At 52.9% G+C, this 22,981-nt stretch overlaps 1 protein-coding gene and 1 long non-coding RNA gene across 2 annotated transcripts in view; both read right to left on the reverse strand.

The window, feature by feature from the left end:
* Positions 1-3,036: 3,036 nt before the first annotated feature.
* Positions 3,037-22,981, reverse strand: part of LOC140687293 (uncharacterized) — a 193,690-nt gene continuing 173,745 nt past the window's right edge. Inside the window, exon 5 of the long non-coding RNA XR_012061490.1 lies at positions 3,037-3,098. This is a non-coding gene — a long non-coding RNA (uncharacterized lncRNA). The remainder of the gene's footprint in view (positions 3,099-22,981) is intronic.
* On the reverse strand, positions 13,035-16,451 carry MAFB (MAF bZIP transcription factor B). Its single transcript, XM_015234531.2, has one exon. It carries the CDS (start codon positions 16,005-16,007, stop codon positions 15,036-15,038), a length of 972 nt encoding a protein of 323 aa, XP_015090017.2. The 5' UTR covers positions 16,008-16,451; the 3' UTR covers positions 13,035-15,035.

Genomic DNA, 22,981 nt, shown 5'->3' on the forward strand with positions numbered 1-22,981 from the left:
ATTATAGCCATGTTGCAAATGAGGGACGTGAGACTTAGAAAGATTACCTGGCCTCCCCAGGCCACCCAGGTGGTGGAGCCAGAGTTTCAGGCCAGAACTGGCAGTCTGCAGAAGCTGGGGTCTAGCCAATGTGGCAGGGTAAGGACCCCAGCTCCCAGCCCCAGTGAGAAGCCCCTGCCTCTGTCGGAGGAGGAAAGCTAGCCCCCGCTCAGAGAGCATCCTGAGGACTGAATCAGAGGCCCTTTCCAAGGAGGCAAAAATAGACAACATCAGCTGTTCAGGGCCTGGGAGGCGAGCCAGGTCCTTGCATCCTTCCGGGCTGGGGAGGAGACAGGAGTGATTATTAGGGGACCAAAGCCTCACCCACCACCCAGAGTGCCTTGGAAGGGCCAGAGTATAGCTGACAGCACTTTGTGACCGGAAGGACCAAGGCAAGAAGCAATGGGGCAAGGCTTGAACTCGGGGCCACGTGCTATCCTGGCTGATACCTGGAGACCTCATCTGGCCTTCTCTAAGGTCTGAGCGTGAACCACGTCCCTGAGAGTTCCTTTCACCAACAGACTCTCCTCTAGAGGAGTAAGTGGGCACCAACGACGGCTGACAAGGTCGTGATCACCATAGTGAAGATGAAGATGGTCACTGTGGTGATCACGACGGTGACAACACCACCAGCTAACACACAGCGCAGCACGCCTCCACCAGGCACTGGTCTAGGCGCTTTATGACACAGCAACCCTGTGAGGCAAATAGTATTATCCTCATTTTACAAGTGAAGAAACTAAGACGGAGCAGTTAAATAACTTGTCCAAAATCTCACAGCTAGAACGTGTTGGAACTGGCACTCTGGTTTCAGAGTCTGCACTCCTCCCTACACTATTACGCACGTTTGATGTATAATACAACGAAAACAGCCATCACTCTTTACTAAGCGCCTCTTATGCACAAGAGGCCATGCTAAGCACCTTACAGGCATATCTAACTTAATTCTCGCAAGAGCTTTAACTCCTCAGCATTATCATGGTTCTGTCCAGTTGATACAAAATCAAACCTTGAGGTGGAAGGAATCACCCCGATACCACAGGGCCAGTAAATGCACAAGTGACAGGCAGCCTGACTCCGGCTAGCCCCGTCTTAACCACAGAGGCACACTGCTTTTCTGTGGCTGGGTTCACTGGTGGACGCACCACTTTGCACAGGCCCTTGTGTCCACGCTCGCATGAGTACCAGGACACTCACCCCACACAGACTCACAGAAACACAGCCCCAAAAATCGGCTGTGTTGTCACCAAGTTAGGGACCCAAGCCCTCAGCATAAAGACTCAAGACGATCTCTCCAAAAGGTGGTTCCCAAGGAGGGAGGCGAGCACACGTTGCGATCATGCCAGAAAAATGTCTGGCAAGTCGTGTCAGTCAAGGCTCCCGGGCTCTGAGCATCTGGAAAAAGCTGGTGGGGGTGAGACTATTCGCACTCGGGGCTGGAACTCCAGCGTCCTGCCCACAGTATGCTCACAGCAGTAAATCCCACTTCCCGGGAGCTCCTGCTGGGCTTTGCACACTGCCTTCTAGGGCCTTCCCTGCCAACCAATTTCAGGGCAAATTGAGCCAGCGATCCTGGCCAGAGGATGGGACCGGTTAGACCTGCTTGACAGTCTCCCAGCTACAATGTGGGAGTCTGGGCTTGCGGCTAAGTCTAATCCTTCCAGATTGCTTCTAGGAGTATTTCCTGAGCTCCTGCCTCCTTCCTGAAAGGCCGAGCCCTTTCAGAAAGACACTGCTAGGGACCAGAGATGGCTCCGATCCAGCCCTCTCTCCAGAATTTACATCATCCAAGGGAGACCCCAACCAGCCCAGTCCTGCCCCCCATAATCACAACAGCCACCATTCACTGCACCCCACCACCCCCCAGACATGATCGAAAGGCCATCTCACAACACATCCCTTCCAAAGCCAGAAGAAGTGGGCAAGATGCTCCCCATTTTACCAAGAGGCAACTGAGGCTCAGAGAGGTGAAGTGACTCCCTTCACTCCCCACAGCCAGTGAGAGGAGGGGCTGGGTTTCCTCCCAGGTCTACCCAGCTCTACAAGCTGAATTCCTTCTGGGCCCCCACTCCAGCTCCAGGGAGGATTTCAAGAAAAAAAAAAACCAGCACTGTCACTTTCTAGCTGTGCATCCTAGAACAAGCTGCTTAACCTCTCTGGGACCTAGGAGCAATTAAAGAAGGAAGTGATTGAAAGAGGGAAGGAGTATGAGTGGCAGAGAACTTCATGGGAAACACACCTTCAAGGTGTGGAGGCTAGAGAACCCCCAGGAGGTGCTGAGGCCAGTCTGGCCTGAGTACAGCAGTGAAGGATGGAGAAACAAAGGCCGTGGTGCTGGGCCCTGAAGTCCAGGCTAAAGAATTTGGAATGTTCCTTAGAGTCAAAGGGGAGCCATCAATGTTTTCTGAGTGGGATGAGTTGCCAATATCTCAGAAAATTTAATTTAAAAGCAACGTCCCTCCTCATCACAAGAAAAAAAAATGTGTGTCTATGTATGGTGACGGACATTAAACTAGACTTACTGGGGTGATCATTTCACAACATACACAAATCATTGTGTTATACGTCTGAAACTAACATGAAGTTATATGTCAATTCTATCTCAAAAAGCATTTTTTAAAGGAATGTCCCCAGTGGAGCAGAGATGGCTCAAGAGAGGGTGTAGGGTGGTCTAGGGGTGGGGGACATCCTCTCCTCAAAGTCAAGTCTCCACCGGATAAAATCCCAGAAGCATTTTTCAGCTAGTCCCAAATTCTGCTTTACTTATCATCCAACGCCCAGTCTCAGAAGAGCATAATAGTAGGAAATATAGACTATGGATTTAGGCTGTCTGGGATCCAATCCCAGCACTGCCACTGGCTAGCTGTGCATCCTTGAGCAAGTTGCTTGACCTCTCTGTGATTCTGTTTCCTCATCCAGAAAATGGAGATAATACCATCCTGCTGCCTCATAGGGTTGTTGTAAGGGTTACATGAGTTAATAGTTGTAAAACACTTACCTGCACCAGGTGTGTGGAAAATGTCCGTCAGATAAAGATCTTCAAGGCCACGGCCCCTGATCTATCAAAGATAAAAACAGGATGAGTTTGACATGGTGTGTTCTTAGTGTGTTCTTTCTGGTTCCTAGTAATCATTAATTCCTTTGCTACCTACAGGCCATCCTTTGACTAATATGCCCTGGAAGATTCCCAAGAGCTAACATTAGGCTCAGAGGTTCTGCAGAAAGAATCCATCGCATATCAACAATTTCAGGGGGAAAAAAAACAGTTTTGTAAGTTTCAACCTAATGCTTCTACTTTTTGAGAGCAGGATTTTATAGTCCTCCCTGGTCTCCTGGTGCACTCTTCTCCATCGTGCCAACAGAGAGGAAGGTGGCCCATTCAAGAGAACACAACAGAGTCACTCTTTTTAGAGATCTTAAGCAAAAGAAAGGTCTTCTAGACACAGGATACCTGTGATCCAATTGATATGTAACTTTCCTACTGTATAAAAGTATAAAACCCAGAGAAAGTTCACTGCCTGTTGACCTTGAAGGAGACAGAAGACGGACAGGCAGGCAAATATGGGTTTCCTTGAGAAGTCATCTGAGGGCCGGGACAGACCCTTCCCAAGGGCCTCTGCACTTCACTTCTGCTCTTTGACCTTCCCCAAATTACCTCAGAATCTGGGCTCAGCACCTTGGACTGCCAAAGCCACAGGTTAGCTGGAACTGAAATTCAGAGCTGGGCTCTCTTCTGAGGCAAAGACAAACCAATGACTTGTTGGTTTTGCCAACAAGACAGTGACATGATCAAGAGTAAGTTTTTGAAAGAGGACCCTGGCAATCTCGGAGGACAGGGCCCAGAAGATGAGTTTATTAAGACTTTAGGAACCGACTGAAAAAGAAGGGGGAACATTCCAAACTAAGGTGTGGAGGTGGAAAAAGCCAGAAGGGTGCCTCTGAGAGGGGATATAAAAAGTAGGTTTGCCCCCAAGAAATCAGCTTACTTCTCAAGAACTAAAACAACAAGGACCTGGAAGAGTTCACTTGGCTGGGTGGTATTAATAGGCACCTAGAGACACATTCTTTCCTAGTTTTGCTTGAAGACAAGATGCCCTTGACTCTATTTACCCAGCTGTGAAGTGGGTACCTCACAGCTGATCCCTTCCAGTGTGAGATAAAAGCCAAATGTCGTACAAAGAATGTATGCAGGGAGGGTATAGTTCAGCGGTAGAGTGTGTGCTTAGTGCACACAAGGTCCTGAGTTCAATCCCCATCACCTCCATTAAAATAAACAAATAAATAAACCTAATTACCTCCCCCACACACACAAAAACCAAACAAAAACAACGGAGAACACAAAAAGTAATTTTAAAAAGGTTTTTTATAGAAAGAATGAATGCAAAGGGAAGGAGTAGGGAGTGGGGGCGAGGGCTGCTCACAGACATGCCTTGATTTCCCAGCCCCGGTTATCTTGAAGAAGCCTTCAGGAACCACAGCCTCATCCGCCGCGGTCCGCTTTTAGAGAGCCTCCTCCTGCATCAATGAAACAGAAAGCAGGAGCTTCGGGGAGGTTGATTTTGACTGGAGGACACTGAATGCAATCTTTTCTGGATGTTTACAAAGTGTGTTTACCAAGCAGCCTGCTCTCCAAACCCTTGCAATTGCTTAAAACAAGAGAGCTGTTGATTTGTGGTGTGTTTTCTTAAAAAAAAAAAATCATCACAAATGTTGGATTTAGAGACATTATTTCTTTTTAAAAATAACTTGTCAGGGGGACAAAGTATTTAGGCCCCTTTCTTTTCAGCTCAGAAAGCAACGGGGAGGAGGAGCCTTTGTTTTTTTTTTCTGCATGAGATTAGAGCGAGGGACAGAATAAACTAGGGGAAGGAGGGCAGTCGGAAATGGGTGGGAAACTGGTTAGTTCCCTGCCCTCAGAATCCCAACAAGACCCTTCTCTGATCCCCCCATCCCGCCCTTTTCTCTTCAAAGACCCACCAAGAATCTATGGGGAAACAATGCGATTAAGCTCTGCTCTGGCCCCCTCCCCACCCCACCCCTAACCTCCCTCCCCAGAGCTCCCCCACCTGCCTCTCATATCAGATGTCAGCCTTTCTCCTTATGAACACCAAAATGTGTCCCAAAGTGCACCACTGATGGATACAAGATTTTCGAGTGTGATACACAAACAACCTTTCAAAAAAATTTTTAGCAGCATATATTTTAAGGAATATCAAAAAACTAGATACATGATAGATAGATAAATAGGCAATTGATAGATGATTGATAAATAGATGATTGATAGATAAACAGATAGATGACCGGTAGATGAACAGATAGATACAGAGATTGGATGGATGGATAGATAACTGATAGACAGATAGATGATTGATAGACAAATAGATAATTAAATGGATGGATAGATTGGATGAATGAATAGATAGCTACTGAGCCAGAACCTCAAACCCATGCTCACAGCTATTACCTCTTTCCTTTTTAAATACATTTTACTCAACACATATTCATTCAACTAATTATTGGGTTATTGTGGCCCTACTAAATGCCAGGCACCACTCATGGTGCTTAGGAAAATCAACGGACAAAGCAGCCATCAGACAGTCACACCATAGAGCTTATCTGCTGGCAGGAAGAGGCAGAAAAGTAAACCATAAATGAAGAGAGAGTCCAGTGTTCTAAGGTGATTTGTACTATGAGGGGAAAAAAGAAAAGAAACAGTAGAGCAGAATAAGGAAGGTAAGGAGTGCCCAGGGAGGAAGAAGGGAATGGGTTGTCAGATCAAGCAGGGAGGTCAGGATAAGCCTGATCAAGGCAGTGAGATCAGAGCAAGGACTTAAAGGAGATGAGGGAGTTTGTCACTGTTTTATCTGAAGAGCGGTTCAGGCAGAGGGAACAGCTCAAGGAAATGCCCTAAGCAAGGAGGGTAACCAGCAGGTTCCAGAAACACTGGGCAGCCGTGTAGTGAGAATAGTGAGCAAGGTGAGAAAGTAGAAAAAGAAAAAAAAAAAAACAGAGAGGAGACAGAGATCCCGATCACTTACTTTAAAATTAAGACTAAAAGAAATTTAGACCTAGAATGTTCTGCCCCTACCCATATGACTTGGATAACTCCTATTCAGGTTTCCGATCTTCACTCGAATATCACTTCCTCCAGGAAGCCCTCCCTGATTGCTCTTTCCCCAATCTGTGTCAGGTTCGTTGTTGTACATATGCTCTCAGAGGGCCATAGCAGTTTTCCTCCACAGCAGTTTTCTCTTTTTGAAATTGTCCCCTGCTTAGTGTGATAGCTAACTTCATCTCTTGCTCTCCTACTAGACTGTAAGCTCCATGAGGATTTGTTTGCTGGGATTACTCCTGGTTTCAGCTATTGTTGTATCGCCAACACCTACCACAAAGCCTGGCATAGGGAAACACACAACCGATGTTGGTTCGACGACTGAATGAATGCTTTGACGTGGCAAGACCAGAGGCAGAGTAGTCCAGGAACACCGGCTTACAGCAGGTGCTGCTGTGTGTAGCACACTGCAATTCAGTACGCTACTGGGACCCAGCGTTTGATAAGTGAGATCAGCTTCAGAAGCTGGAGTCCCCGCTGCAGTGAACCTGGATCAGCCCAGGACTCCCAGCCCTCTCTTGCGCCCACCCTCTCATCAAGGCCCTCCACAGTAACTTCTGTCTTCACTGAAGAAGCTCAGATATTCACAAAAAGCCTTTGCTCCCCCTCCAACCCTGCATTGGCAGTAGCAACAGCAGCAGCATTCAAATGCTTCCTCTTGCTGCTCACAAAAGAATCCTAGGAGTGGGGACCACCCTTGGCACATTTGCTGGGATGCTTGACTAGGTGGGAAGAGGGAGATGGCCGTGTGCTCCAGCACGTATATGGCCGCTCTCGTGGAGCAAGTCCAGGACCACACGGCCCTGGATCTGACAGGTACTACGCAGCCATGGCGTGATTTACAGGCGCTTGCAGGGAGAGGTTTCGTCTCCCACTTTGAGAGCTTGAGTGCTTCCTATAAATATTTATGGGAGTCTGGGCCTCCATTAACCCCACCGATGCCGCATTTCATTTGGGACACGGGGCTGGTGTGTGAATAATTGTGAAGGCCGGTGTGTGACATATAATGCGTGTGTTTGTTCACGTGACCCACATGCATTTTGTGAGGGTGTGTATGCACATGCATATGTAATCAATTGTGTTTCACTTTGGATACAAATCCATACAGGTGCGTGCCGAATTGTGCACGTTCGGTGCACACTATGTAACTGAACACATATGAGCATCCAGACACACATGGACACGGGCATGGATACACACTTGTGGGTATATGTGCAATGTGTGTGCATGTGACTCTGAGAGTGCATGTGTGGATTCTGCATTGAAACGTGTGTGTACCTCTGTGCCTGACTCTGTGTGTGTGAGCATGAGTTACATACACGTTTATACATGTTCCTGACCTAAGAGCGTGAGTACATCTCTGTGCAGGTTCAAACCTTCGATATCATACCGGAAACAGCTTTGGTTCAGTTCTGGGTAATTCCATCAAAATTGCCTCACCTAGAGGCTGCTTCTTCTAGAAATACTTGCTGTGATCATTACAATACATTTTGGGGGAAAGTTCAGTTGAGAACAGATAAAAAGTGAGAGGACTTTGATTAATCACAAACAGCACAAATGTTCCAAGTTAACCATGCCCAGGTGGGTCTCCCCCACCCCCACCCCCACCCCCTACACACAGCCGTGCACACATACACACAGAACCACCATCAAAGAAATAAGCAACACGACTGCAGTGTCCTGACCCACTTGTGGTGTTTGTTCTGTGGCATCTCCCAGGTCCCATTGCCCATCTCCCTGCCTAGGCAGGGAGTCCTGTGGCTGGAAAGCATACACCCCCAAAAGTGACTGCTTCCTGCAAAGGGAATTAGAAAGAAAACTGTCCCCCAAAAGGGCTTCTTCCCACCCGTCCATATTTTTCCCCAAGCTCTCCCCTACTCCCAAGTGTTCCAGATAAGGGATAGTGGATTTACGGGGTTTGGTAGCAAACATACAAATTTTGGCATCAGACCAGTGGGGATTCAAGTTCTAGGTCCTCCACTGGGTGACACTGGGTAAGAGATGACCACTCCGGGCCTACTTCTCCATCTGTGACCTGCATGGATGGTAGCAGCTTACCCTCAGAGACTTGGGTGACATGTTGCTGTGGGATTAACCTCGTGATCTGGCCATACTTTGACTGCTCTGTGGTCTGCTTGCTCCTTGTCTGTGGAAAGTGACGTGCACCAGGCTCAGGTTCCCAGGGCACAAAGGAGGACAGATACCAAGTCCAGCATGAACCATGCAGCCCTTTGCTGCCCACTCAGGGCAGGCAGAGCTGAGACCCCAGACCAGCCCAAGCCCATGGCCTCTCCTCAGTAGGACAGAGATGCTTCTAAGCCTGGCAGGATCAAGGCAGTGAAAGTGACAGATCAGAAAAGTAAGGGGCTTGAGAGTGAGCTGAGGGCAGCCTGGGCTCCTGATTGCTGATGCAGTCCCAGGCCAGACTCAACATCCACCTCACCTTCCCCAGCTCTCAGATGGACACCGTCTAGCTTCCCGTCCCTTGTCTATTTATGGGAAGAAATGCAAGCCCTGATAAAAAGCACTGAGCTCCAAAAAGGAAAACACTACAATGTAAATACTGGATTTGTGGGCTTCAGCTCCCTCCTCACACTGTGACTGGCTCCTTCCAGAAAGTTGCAGGCCTCCTGCTACTGCCTCTGTGCCGCTCCCCCAGCCTGGAGGACATCATCCCCTTTTTGATACCAATAAGAAGGAATGTGTTGTGAGTGGCTGCTATTGGACATGAAAGTAACTTCACATGCAAAGACTGCAGAGAGGCAGCTAAAACTGAGTTTTGCTTGGGAACAAATCCTTATTAATAATGCAGGTGGTTTTCTAAATTCAAGCAGCAACTTATTTCATATGTTTAATTTCCTCTAAGTGAGAACAGTTAGCTCTGATTTTCTCATCTAAGTGCATCTTCTAAAACAATATACGTAGGACAAAGAAGAAGGGTACTAAGATATTGAGAAGACATGGAAGGTGCAGAAAATGCACGTAGCACATAGTGAAGGCACGCAGGGCACAGAAAGTGTGTGCTCTCCAGGTGAAAGCGATGCTCTCCAGGGTCTGGACAGCTTGCTCCCAGGCGCAGGAAGTGTAGAAAGGATGAAATTCCAGCAGCAGCCCATCTGCCCTGCCTAATAGGAGGTTAGTCCTCTGAGCCAGGTAAGCACCAGCCTGAGAAGGTTCATGGTGGCTGCCTTTGCAAACTAGGTTTAGGTACACCCTGAACAGGCAACTGTCCCTTCCCTGCAAGCTGGCATGTCTCCCCAGAGTATCGTACTGGGCACAAGCTGGGGAGCAGCTTTTCAAACCAGACTGACTTATTTCAGGAGAGCTGCTGTTGCCAAAGACATTGTCTACAGGATGCACCATTTAGGACTTTTATTTTGGTGGGGGGAGGAGGGGCAGAGCAAAACCTCTAATCCTCCCTTCCTTACATAACAAATCCAAACACTGCTATCTCAGGGTTGTGAGGGCAGGCCGGCAGACAGCAGGCTATAGAGGGAAGGGTTACGCAAGAAGCCAGTTCTGGGTTTTCCTTTCTGAAAACAGAAGGACTCAGAAGTGGGTTTTGCATCTGAAAGCCTGCACCAGGAACTAGTTGAAGCTCTAAACCCAGCTGTTTCCCGGGGCCCAGAGAAGAAGAACTTGAGTGGGGATGGGATGGTTGGCTGAGGGAGCAGGGGTTTGCCTTGCAGAGAAGAAGCTCTATCTGTAGGTCACAGAAAATGGGAGATGAACACCATGGGGTGTGTGGTGTGGTTCCTGGCAGCTCCCACTGTGAGCCTGAGTCTGGAGGCCCACAGCTGGAGTGGGTAGGGGGCATGAGGGCACCTCTAACAGAGAAGGGGGTCCTGCCACAGAAATGCCCAGAGATCCTGAACTGAAGGAAGACTGGCTGCGCCAAAAAGAGGGATCTGGGTCTAGGATCCAGCTCCAGCTCGCCAAGGATCCCTTCACGGAGAGCCAAGACTTGTCCCTTCTCCCGCTAGCGGGGACCTTGTTCTGGGTGCATCCCCAACTAGCCTGGCCGCTGGAGGAAGGATGGACAGGAAAGGCTGGATAGCGGGATCAGGCAAGCCGGGAGCCCAGAGCAGCCCGCCAGGCCTCGGCGCTGCTAGGCGGCTCCCAGCACGCCAGACTCTCATCTCCATCCCTCCACTCCTCCCTACACTTACCAGGCACCTCAGGGCCGGCTCTCAACGCCTTTCTCCGCCGGCAAACCGGGATAAAAGGCAAAAGACAAAAAGGGAAAAAAGAAAAAAAAAACAGAGAAAGTTTTCTGAAACGACGAGTTTACGAAGGAAGGGCTGAGGAAAGGAAAATGGCAAAGAAAGTAAGGACGCGAGGAGACGAGAGGGGGCTGACGGAGGGTGATCCCAGGCTCCCGGGTAGCTGGGGGGAAGCGGCGCCCAGCGCCTTCCCGCCCGTTTAGGTGAAGACGGCCGCGGCGGGTCCATCCAGCACAGCCTCCCGCGCACCCCTGTGAATTGGGGGTCGCAAGAGGGGGCCCTCGCTCCCGAACAGACAGGGGCCGCCCCAGTCCGGGGCACGGGCTGCGGCGGAGCCACCGTCGCAGGGCCCGTGTGTCTGTCTCCGTGTGAGTCTTCAACGGCAGGCGCCAGCCTGTCTGCGTGGGGACCAGTGGTGGCGTGGAGGACTCCCGGCGCAGGGCGGATTTTTTTCCCCGGGTCGTGGAGAGTCGACAGGAGCCCGCGGGCGGCGAGGAACAGTGGGAACCGAAAGGAGCCTCCGGGCTGTAAGGCGCCGCCGGAGAGGGACGTGCCGAAAGACCTCACCTCGGGACCGGGGACCACGATCGCTTTCCCCGAGCTTCTGGGCGCCGGGTCTGCGGCGAGGCTGCGGACCCGGACGTGGCGGGGACTTGCCTGCTGGACGAGCCCACCCTGGAGGCTCCCGAGGTCCTGGCCGCCTCTGGCGCGCTGCCGGCTTTGCCCAGCTCGGGTTTTCCTGTGCCCGGGCCGGTTGGTGCTCAAAGGGTGGGTTGCGCCCAGACTAACAGTGCCGGCAAGCGCATCACTGTGGGTGCAGGATGTGGATGTCTGTGTATCTGTGTGTCACTTCTGATTGTGTCGTGGGACCGTCAACTTCTCAAAGCTGCAATTGGTCCCTCTAAACCGGCCTGAGCTACTGGGTAGTTCTGGATGCAATGTGATGGCACTGGTCACTGGGTCGTGTCTGTCTCTGTGCTCTGGGAAGGAAAACCAACACTTTGGAGTTTGCCACCCTCCCTAGCCCGGAGGCTTTTTGTGCAGAGTCCGGGTGACCCTAGAGGTGGAAGATGCCAGTCTGCTTGGGATGATACCAAACGAGTCAAGTCTCCAACACATGGGGTCCTGGTGATCTCCCCTGGTCCTCTGAGCCATGCATTGGGTTTCTTCCAGAGCTTCACCTGTCCAGACCTTTTTAGCCCCAAAAGGGATATACTTGTACATGTGGGCATGCTCTTACCAAGTTCTGTCCGTGTGCACATGCACACGCTGTTACCCAGCTAATAATACCCCCTTGCTCCTTCCACGATGCGCAGCGGCAGAGTTACCCTGCAGCCAGACTCAGCTTCCATCCTCCTTCCATGCAGCCAAAGCCTTCCCTGCCAGGCGGCTCTTTGGGTTGGTGAAATGAACTGGGCCTTGGAATTTAATTCAGGCTAGAATCTCTGACTTCTCTCTTGCTAAAAACACCAATGCACTGTTGAATGTAAATTACTGCTGGTATTATTTGCATCCTTATGTTTGGGATTTCCCCCTGTCTTTGCCATACCCTGACCACCCACCCCAGGCCTCCCGGGACCTAAGCCAAAATCTATCCCTTGCTAGTTTCACCCTCCCCTTTCTTCTCCCTGGATCTTTCTAGCTCTAGTTTCTGGCTGGGGTTCTACTGCTTGGGTTTCCTTCGCCTCTCCATTCAGGTGCCAAAATTCCACATTAGGAACTCAGGGCCAAGGAACTCCAGGCTGGAAGGCTGAGTCTGAGGAGATCAGAAACCCCTTGGAACCCACTATTGCTGAAGGAGCAGAGAATTCTTCTGGAGGTGGTAGGAAGGAGGGTGGTTTCCTACCCGGAGTTATAGATGGGATTCCAAGGCCGAGAAGGGTTTGGGGCATTCTAGGCGGGCTTCCTTGCCTCCTCTAAGAGTCTGGGAAAGGAAAGGTTCTAAGACTGCCTCCCCATCGAGGATGTCCAGGTTACCCAGAGCTGCTGCACCAGAATGATGCCCCAGCCCCCTCAGACCCCTGATTTGGGGAGTCATTGAAATCTTGCTCTGCTCATGCGGTGTGTGCCCTCTGTGGGGCTGAGGGCTCCAGGCCTGAGCGGCAGAAAACAAGTCTGCATGGTTGGGCTCCCTGTCTGCAGGATCTTACATCCCAAGACCTGGTGGTAGATTCCACTTGCTTCCACAATCCCCGAGGGGAGAAGGCTAGGCCCCCACTCAGAGCAGGCATTCTAGGGCAACTCTGGTTGCTCCTAGCAGGTGCACAAGGCAGGAGGGCCAGAATGACAGGGGCGGCTATCCTGCTTGCCAGAAACACCCTGCTTCCCCATCGAGGTAGCAGCTCCCTGCTGCCTGGTTTCGGCCAACCTCAGAGCCAGCAGGCTAGCAGACCAGTTCTAACGATCAAGTCTGAAAGCTTCGCAAAGTGGCATGTGCCCTCTCTCCACTCACAAACCGGCTCCTGACTGGTGTCTGTACCTACGATGAGAAGCAGAAAACACATTTGAGGTTCAGGTACACATACATCTGCACATACAAGGGAAAGATTTGCCCAGACTTGTTCTGTTTCTCCATTGGTGGGGGTGGCAGGGAGTGAGTGCCCCCCAAATTGAGGCGACTTTTGAAGAGGCAAGAGAAGAAAAGTCAGGCGAACGCAGAGTCCTCTAAATAAACACCATGTCCATGGTTTTAATAAGCAAAATAGGAAACCATTTTAATAACCAAAAAACAGAAACCAGTCTGAATAAAACTACAATAGGCTAGGTTTTAATATTTTCATATCATAAGCAGGGTTTGAAATTGATCCCTTATTTTACACGAAATAAAAACAATTTCTGTTGCAGCAAATCTGATTTCAACACAGTTGAATCCGTAAAAACCGAAGCTCGTTTCTGATGCAGGACGAATATCCACAATATTTAAAACTGCAAGCACCATGCGGTTCATACAATCTTGTTATTACTGTTAATTTATCAACTAATACAAACTCAAAAATGCATCTGGCCAGCAGCGCCAGCAATTTCAAATGAGAACTAAAAAATATGCTTTCCTTTTGGTATTTTTGTCAGTGCAACTTAAATTCTTTTACTGACCTGCAGGAAAAAAAAAGGAATAATAAAGAAAAACACCCAGATCTTCCCTGTAACTACTATACAACTGAAGGGGGGGGGGGACACCACCAATAAGTCGCCTGCTATCTCAAAAGCAGGGAAAGAAACACACATAACATATTGGTCTAAAGAACACACTTGAAAGTTGCAAAATTACTTGCCAATGTTTGGGTTTCTGGTACTTTCTGAGAGTGACCGTTGGTTCAACACAAGTTCAGGTCACCGCTGGGCACTCAGGGCTGGTGAAGTCACTCATCCTAGGAGCATTTTGTCTCCAGTAATGAGTGAGGGCATGGAGAGTTTCGTAGGGACCTTGGGGTGATTCTGGCTGCAATAAAAAGCAAACAAGATCTGTTTTCCTTTCCTTTCTTGTTAAGGGTGTCAATTTAGCCCTAAGACCAAGTGACGTGAGGACACTCTCTGGCCTCCAGGGTGCGAAACTCTGCAGCTGCCCTGCCCTGGTACTTGGGGGTTGGGACTCCAGTCCTCTTTCTTTCAACAAAAACAAAATTGAAAACTAAAATGGGAGGAAAAGAGGACCCAAAGGGGACAAGGGAGGGGGAGAAAACATGCAACTTCCAAGGGTGCCCCAAGACAGAGTTGTTTTCTGATGCAAATGCCCAGAACTTTTTTATTTTACTTACAAAAAATGCCATAATAATAAACCCAAACAAAGACACTCCGCTTGCTGCCACGTTCTCTAAGCGGTTTGGCGGGGCGGGTATTTACAAGCCGACAGCCGAGACTGAAACCCGGCGAACAACCGCCGGAGTTGCCGAACTGCGATCCCTTCTCACTCAAAGAAACAAGGGGGTTATGATCCATGATCAACAACATGCTAAAGTTAAACAAGAAAATGGTACAAAATAGAAATTATTACCATACATGTCCAGCATGCAGGATTAATATTTTTAATGCAGATTTTCGTATGTTTTTCTATATAATCGAGCAGGCAATAAAACTGATGAGATCTGCGCGCAGAAATGTCCTAACCGAGGCCCGCGTCTCGGGGCTGAGAGCCAGTGTTCTCCGGACCCTGGACAGACAGGTCCGCCTGTCGTTCCTTCCTTCGCTCAGCCTCGCCTCGCGCCTGCTGGGACGCCAGGATCCCTCTCCTCTCCTCTCCTTGCTGCTCTCTTTCTGGGCTGGACTATGCTCCGGGCCGCGAAGGAGCGGCCCCGGCTTAACGCGCAAAGTTCCGGGAGCCAGGAGACTCCAGACGGCCTTGGCGACTCCTGGAGACTATGCCTTGCCGCCCCAGCCTGGAGAAAAGTTGCTCTGGGACTTCCCACCCTCTCGCCTCTCTCTGGCTCTGCTCGAGTCTAGGAGGCGGCGCTGGCGCACGCCGCTCTCGCCTTGGCCAAGGTCCCCTGCCTGCCCGCGCGCCCTCCCGTCCCCCGCGTCCCGCGCGCCCTTCCTCCCTCTCCCTCAAGTCAAACAGGTCAAGGTTGGGGCCGTGGCAGGGACGGGGTCCGGGGTAGTCCAGGGCTAGGAACACGGGACAGGGAGTCCGGGCCGGGGCAAGGGCGGGGGCCAGGACCGGCCACGACTCACAGAAAAAACTCGGGAGAGGAGGGGCTGTCGCTGGTGGAGCCCGCCTCCCTGAAGCCGGAGTTGGCGAGTTTCTCGCACTTGACCTTGTAGGCGTCTCTTTCGCGGGCCAGCCGGGACACCTCCTGCTTAAGCTGCTCCACCTGCTGAATGAGCTGCGTCTTCTCATTCTCCAGGTGGTGTTTCTGCTGGACGCGTTTATACCTGCACGACTGGGCGTAGCCCCGGTTCTTCAGGGTCCGCCGCTTCTGCTTCAGGCGGATCACCTCGTCCTTGGTGAAGCCCCGCAGGTGGCGGTTCAGCTCGCGCACGGACATGGACACGAGCTGGTCATCGGAGAAGCGGTCCTCCACGCTGCCGCTGCCGCCAGCCGCCGTCGTCCCGGCCGCCGCGTGCGGCCCGGGCCCCGGGTGGCTGGTGGGCAGCTGCTGAGCGGGGCTGGCAGCGCTGGACGGCGGCGGCGACGCTTGGTGATGGTGGTGATGGTGCGGGTGCGCGTGCGGACCCAGCTCGTCGTGGGCCACGCCGGCGCCCGGATACGCGTGGTGCGGGTGTGGGTGGTGGTGGTGGTGGTGGTGGTGCGCGCCTCGGAAGCCGTCGAAGCTCTGCAACGGCTGTGGCACTGGATGCGAGCCGATGAGCGCCTCCACCGCGTCCTCGGGCGTCAGGTTTAGCGCCTCGGGGTTCATCTGCTGGTAGTTGCTCGCCATCCAGTACAGGTCCTCGAGGTGGGTCTTCTGTTCGGTGGGGCTGAAGCTAGGCGACGAGGGCACCGAGCTGCACGGCGTGCTGAGCGGTGTGGACGACACCGAGCCAGCTGGCTGCAGGCGCGTGCAGGGCCGGCCCGGGCGCTCTGCACGCCCCAGGGGCTCCTTCTTTACGTCGAACTTGAGCAGGTCGAAATCGTTGACGTACTCCATGGCCAGCGGGCTGGTGGGCAGCTCGGGCCCCATGCTCAGCTCCGCGGCCATCGCTGATGCGAGGCGCAGCCGCCGCCGCCGCCCGGGAAACTTTGCGGCCGGCCCGGGCGCGCCGAGCCGGGAGAGGGGGCGAAGAGCGGCGAGCCCCGGAGGCGGGGAGCCGAGGGCGCAGCGGGCCGGGGCCGCCGGCCAAGCCTTTGTCTGGGGACGCGGCGGCGCGCCGGAGAGTCCCGAGGCTGCCTGCGCCGCCCCAGAGCTCGGGGCTGTGGCCGCGCCGGGAGGGGTGGAGAAGCGAGCGGGGCGCGGGGCTGGGCGGAGGGGAGGCGCCGGGCGAGCGCCCGCCGCTCGCTCTCTAGCTCTCTTGCTCTTGGGCTCTCTCTCGATCGCAGCCGCTCGCAGCCCGGCGGTGCAGCTGTGCGGGATCCGGCGCCGCCGCTGCCTTTTATCGCCTCCCTGATGTCACTGGGGCGCGGGGGCCCGGGCGGCCCTGCGCGCTGGCCAATGGCTGCACCGGCCCCGCGTCCCGGCGGCGCAGGGCGGGGCGCGCCTGACAGCTCCTCCGCCCCTCGTGTCAGCTGACTGGCGGCGCGAGCAGCCGGAGAGCCGCTGAGGCCTGGCGGAGGGCTGGAGCCAAGAGGAACCGCCGGCCTGGGTCCAGCCTCCAACCCCCTCGGTGTCCCGGCCACCGTTCTCTTGCCTTCGCAGTGCTCCCCCCGCCCTGGTCGGGCCGCCGTGTCCACACCTTAGAGTGCTCTCTTCCCTCTTTACCCCTTGCTCCCCCACCCGCAGCCCGTGTCACCCCCAGGAGGCTCAGAATGAGCGCCGGGACGACACCTCTCGGGCCCATTGTTCCCAAGCGTCCCCCGCCCAGTGAGGGAATCTCCGCGTGTCGCGCGGTCGCGGGCTCTGTGTGTGTCGTGCATGGCTGTGTTTCTGCAGGTCCAAGCATACTGTGTGTTGGGGGAGCGGTTGGGGCGCCAAGAGTTGTGTTCAAATCCAACTCTTGGCCTCAGCATATCCTCTTCGGACCAAGCAGGGGCCGTCCCGCTCCTGCCGTGTGAGGTGCCGGAGCCCCAGGATAGGACTCCGCTGGCCTCCCTTCTTCCCGCACACCCCACCCACAAATGCACAAGATGAAGGGAGCCGGGAAAGAATCGTCCCAAAACCTCTGAAGCCCTCTCCCCAGCCAAAGGCAAGGAACCCTGAGTTCTCCGAGGCTTGGGGCTGAGGCCAGCCCAGGACGGTGCTCCGGGTGGCTCTTGGCTGCTGGGAAACCGGCCCTGTTTTTGTTTGAACGTTTTGTAACGATTAAGCAGATCCCGGCGTCAGCCCGCCGCGGAGAGGCTCAAACAGGCATAAAGTGCGACCCCAAGTGGCCACTGTAAGCCAAGGCGCGCCAAACGGCCAGGCCCGCAGCGAGAAGGCTTGGCCCACGCCTCGGACCCAGCTGGGAATTGCCAACCGGCCCAATCCAAGCTGGCCCAAAACGTGGGCTATGTGTGTACCAGAGCCCAGGACAGATTCCCCTAGAGCCTCGCATAGTTTCTCGGTTCGGTCCTCGGACTCAGCCGGGAGTTCCGCGCTGACCCCCACCCCTCAAGAAACTCCGCACCCCAACTCGGGGTGGGGGGGTCAGGGAGAAGAAGGGGATGCCCTGCGGCGGCTCCTTGCGCGGGAAGCTCCTAGGCCGGGTTAGGCAGGTGGCTGAAAGCGGAAACGGCACAGCGAGGGCCCCCGGGGCTGTCCGAGGAGAAACCTCCCGCGAGCGCAGACGGGGACCCCGGAGCGCACCGTACTAAGGCAATTAAACAGGGACTGGACGCTGCGCACCTTCCCTATCGGGTCCGAGATGGCCTGAAATACGAGCTCCCGAGACCCCAGCCCGGGCGCAGAAACCGGATAAATCGCAAATTCGCTGTACCCGGAGACCCGACCCGCCTCCCGCGTCGCCTTCTGCTCTTCAGCGTTGGGCGCGCGCAGCGAAAGGCTGGAGAAGCGCGCACTGGGTGAGTGTATCCCGGCAGCTGCCTGTGCGGGACCAGCACGTCCGACGCCGCGCGTAGGGGTCAGGTGGCACACCAATGCGGACGCTGCCAGAATTTTTTTTTAAGAGTTAAGTGGTAAAATATTTGCCCCCAGTTAATTTGAAAACTCAATTCTCTTGCGCCCTCGGTGAGTCTGGGGTGAACCGTGGTCTTGGGCCGCCTATTTTTTAATAAAATGAATATATCTGAACTAAAACTTGAACTGAAAGGTTTGGATCAGCAACTGTAATGCTGGAAGAGCCGTCTTCAACCCTCTGCGAGAAGCGCTCTCAGCAGAAACGGTTAGGCTGCCTCCCGGGAGAGTCTGGGCCATGCCTGCTGCCCCGCCCCTGCTCGAAGCTGGGCGCTGGGGACACGCACTCTCTATGTCCCTGTCGCGCGTTCTCACGCAGCTCAGTAAGGGAGCGTTTCGAGGGCACGCTGCGTCGGCCGTGTCGGATCTATGCAGACTGATTCCGGCTCCAGGCGGCCAGGGCCAAACGCCCTGGGCTCTCCCGGTGTCACTGAAGCCCATCCCGCAGCGCCCACCTTTCGACGGACAGGCTTTCGGAGAGCGCACCGAGGCGGCCGGGTTGGTCTGTGCCACCACGGGTCTGTCTGACACTTGCTGAGGAGAACCAAACCTGAGTGTCAGGAGTGTGGCCCATCGAGGCCCTACGGTCCCTTTGGCCCCAGCTCCGCAGGTCCTAGCCTGTTCTTCTGAAGGCGTCCTGCCGCGGTCTCAGACTCTCTAGAACTCGGGCTTTGTCTGGGTGGCCGCGTTCCTCTTTGTCTCTGTGCTTCTCTCTCGGTTGCAGTCACTTCCTTCCCCTGGGTTCTGAGTGAAGTATCTCTGTCCATCCTTAGGTCCACCTTCCCCAGTAACCCGTTTCTTTGCCGCTCTCCCAGCCTACCTAGCTCCTCCTCTACCCACCCTATCCCCAACCAGCTCCACCAAAAACTGTTGACAACTGGGTAAGCGAAGGACACACTCAGGTTGCTCCGCAGTGAAAGACGCTGCAGAGCAGCCGATCTCACTGTGCGGCCCGGCCTCCCTACCCTGGTTCCCGCTGCGCTCCACCGCTGGCTCACGGAGCCCCAAACCCTGTGGCCTCCCGCTCCTGATAGCCACCGCTGGCGCCTCTTTTCCGCGCCTGGGGGCTGTCGCGATCAGCGTGCCGGCTGGTGGGAGAAGTGGAGAGCCAAGGAGGGGAAGCAAAGGGAAGGAGGCCAGGAAACACAGTAGTTCGCCAGGTCCCAAGCCTCTTCTGAAAGGACGCCAAGGAGGACTGGTGGTGTCCAGAGCCCTCCACTGAGTAGTTTGTTGTCTCTAACCCCCGAAACTCCAATTTGAAGTTTTCATCTCCTCTCCCTACCGGCTCCGTGCTGGGCCAGAGGCGATGCGTTTTGAGCGCACTACCTTGGGATTCTTCAGCTACAGATGGTGAGCGAGGAGGTAGTGCGCGATCACAGCCATCGCGGAGCCTCGGGGCACTCAGGTCGGGGTGGGCGAAAAAGTTATTTCTTAAGAGAGCGCAGGGCCCATCTCCAGCCCCCAGGTCCGCGATTCTTGGCGCTGCTCCCTCCCACCCCTGCCAGCCCACCTGCTAACCCGAGAGTGGCCCGCGCGCCTCCTGTCCAGCGCGGTACACACTGCAGCCCCGTTCAATCCCAAGGTGCCCGGTACACCCGTCGTTTCCTGAGGGCTGCAGGTGTTTGGTGCGCGAGAGGGCGTCTCTGCGTGCATGGATGCAGTGGGAGGCGTGCGGGAGGGTGTGCGTGTGTGTGTGTGTGTGTGTGTGTGTGTGTGTGTGTTGGGTGGGAATCACGGCACACGAAATGCTTCGAATCTCGCAGAGCCCTCAACTCTACACCTGGGCGCCAAGTGGATTGCAGGATCCTACTGTCCCAGGTCTCCAAAGGAAGCCAGTGGTCCCAAGGGCCCCAGAGTGAGTTCTGCCAGTAAGGAGCCTGAGTCAGGGGACCACTTTCCCCCCACACACAAGAGCCTGCCTTCTGCGTTTGCATCACCCAGATACTGGATTACCTATCTCCTGGAAGGAGCCCTGAAATCTCTGCTACCTTTCCCGAGGCCCGTTGGGAGGGGATTCGGTCTCTCCCACTCCCTCTGAGTTTCCCAAGGTCTTTGGCTTCAAAGAGGAGGCAGAGATACTTCTCTGTTCTCTTCCTCTTTTCCCAAGGCAGCCGTCACTTCTACTGTTTCCTATTTCACACAGTGGCCATCAGATTCTAATCCAATACTTTCAAAAATGTATCCTTGGGCTTCTGGGTCCTGGCGGCATTAAGCAAGAAAGGAACCAGAGTTACCTCAACTCTGCAGAGCATTTTCTCAGCTCTTTCCCCTGGGGACCAGAGACACCCCACAAACACACACACATACACACTCACACACCAGGAATGGGAATTTATTATTAAAACTACTTTATCTGCTTCTTTTTATTTTGTTTTAATGTGAATACTAGGAATGTTTGAATTTACATATGTGGCTTATATTCTATACCTATTGGACAACGTTGTGTTAGACAACCACTGAGCAGTATTGGGATATTTAATAATAATATCCACTCCCATCTGTACAAAGATTGTCAAAGTCCTGATTACTCACTTGTTCCTTCAATTCTCACAACTCTCTACGATAGTGAATATTACTATCCTTATTTTACAGAGTTAGGCAGGCAGGGTGGTAGGTAAATACACATATATTGCTGTGTCCTAAGAGTTTTTGCAACTCATTCAGTCCTCACAACTGCCCTTGGAGGTGGGGAGGATTATCCCCATCTTACACAAAGAAGGATGCTCTGACAGGTTAAGTGATTTCTTTAGTGACACGGTGGCAATAAGCTGGAGCTTTTAGCCGTAAGTCCAGTACTCTGAATGCCATGAAGCACACGTTTCTTCACTTCACTGGGTGGCAGCCCAGGGACGGAGGCGTCAGCACAGTTCTTCAGCTCTTCTCTGGGTCAGGATTTCCAGCTCTTCACAGACCTAGTGGTTCCTTTCAGGTCACAGCTGAGCCGCCAGCAAGTGCCAAGTCTCTGCTGAAGGCTGGGTTATCGGGGCAGTGATGAACGTGTCCCCTTGTCAATGGCACTCAAACCTCCCTGGGCTCCCTCTTGCTGCCCTTCCTCTTCCCCGACTGCATGGGGAAGGGCTGGAGGGTGGGAGTTAGAAACCAAGGCGGGATGCAAGCCAAAGGAGAGATGCTTTGCAGGGTCCTCTCAAAGGTCTTGTCCTTTACTCTTGGCCTCAGCCTGACCCCTGATCTTGGCCTTGATCCTTCATCCTGCCTGTAACCTAAGTTGGACTTTCAGCCTGTTTGACCTTCAGCAACCATCTATCCTCCCAAATATGGTGGGAGGGGCAGTAGAGATGGTTTAATGCTGATGAGAAGTTCACCCAAGGCCAGTGAGGGATGACCAGCACTGCTCCCTCCCCCACATTCCCTCCCTGTGACCCCAAGGCCAGCATTAGAGACCCTGAACCCTCATAATTGCTCCCCAGGACTGAGGCCCTCACCACCCACAGCCCAACCATCACTTAAGACCTCAGTTTCTCCATCCAGTGCCTTCACTCTCATCCAAGCCACCCTCATCTTTTGCTTCAATGACTACAGGGGTCTTGGCTCTGACTTTCTTCTTCTCCACAGAGCAGGGAGCCAGTTTTCATGTTACATGAATCTAATCATTCTACAGGTGTCTATGGCTCTTCTCAGGCCTTTGAGGGAGTTGGGATGTAGCTGAGAATGGAGGTAGGGAGAAGAACCCAGGAGCCAGGGCAAGGTCGTGGTCACTCTAGGAAAATCACACACACTGGAGTCATATGGCAGGGCTTGCCCTCCATCCCTTCACTCTCCAAGCTGGATCAGGGTAGACCTCAGGTTTGGGAGAGGCCTCAGGAGATTAATACAAGGAAGGTCAAGGAAAGGCTTTGGTTAACTAGTCCAAATGTTTTCCGCTTGAGAAAAACATGTTGCAAACAGACTCCTGAGCCACAGTCTGGCTTTAGAGGTCTATGTGGAGTCCAGGAATTTGCATTTTCATAAATTCTCTAGGTAATTCTGATGTTTGGGGTCCAAGAAACACACTTTGAGAAATTATATAGAACTTGACCATGAGATCCTGGAGGAAAACACCGTGATGGTATTACCTCTGGATCTCATACGAGGAAGAATGAGATTACAGTTGCAGAACAATGAATGGATGAATGAATGGATGAAATTAACAGCGAGGCAAACATGGATGCTTCCTTGAGGTAGGATGTCTCAGAACCCTCGGGCCTTTTCTGAATGCCCTTCTGCCCTCTCCTCTCCCTTAGTTAAACAATCATTCTTAAACCAGTCCTTAGGCCAGCCTCTGTAGACCAACGACCAGCTTCGGAGAAATCTGGATGACCTGAGTGATTCCATCCCACTGGCCTGTCCTCTTTCGTTCTCCTCTCTCAGGATGCTCTTCAGGGGCCCAGAGGTTCAACCTCCCACCACATTCTCATCACAGCTTGGGGAGCAAGCTTCTGGGTACAGCTGATGTGGGTGACACCATCCCATGGCTGGAAACAACTGTCCAAGGCTGATGGAGGAAATAATGTTGTTTGGCTGCATCCGAGCCCAGGCTCATTTCAGCCAGGAGCTTCTGTGGTCACTCAATCTCTCTCTTCCCTTTCTTCTTTTACAAATGAATTATCCAAGATACACAAGCCTACTTTCTCATTGTAAAAAATGCAACAATGTAGTTTTAACATCTATGTCTAAAGCTACATCTTGCTTTTTATTTTTACTCAGCAGCTTCTGTGTCAATACATCGAGATCTACTTCTTTCTTTTTAACTAATGCACGACAGTTCGTCCAATGGATGATCTGTAGTTTTTCACCCGGTCTTGTATTTATGGACATTTAAGCTCTTTCTCATCTTTCACAATTGCAAACAATGCTGCAACAAATGGCTTTTTACATGCTCCTTTTTGCATGTGTACAAGTATCTCTCT

Source organism: Vicugna pacos, chromosome 19 (assembly GCF_048564905.1).
Source record: "Vicugna pacos chromosome 19, VicPac4, whole genome shotgun sequence".
Taxonomy (NCBI): Eukaryota; Metazoa; Chordata; class Mammalia; order Artiodactyla; family Camelidae; genus Vicugna; species Vicugna pacos.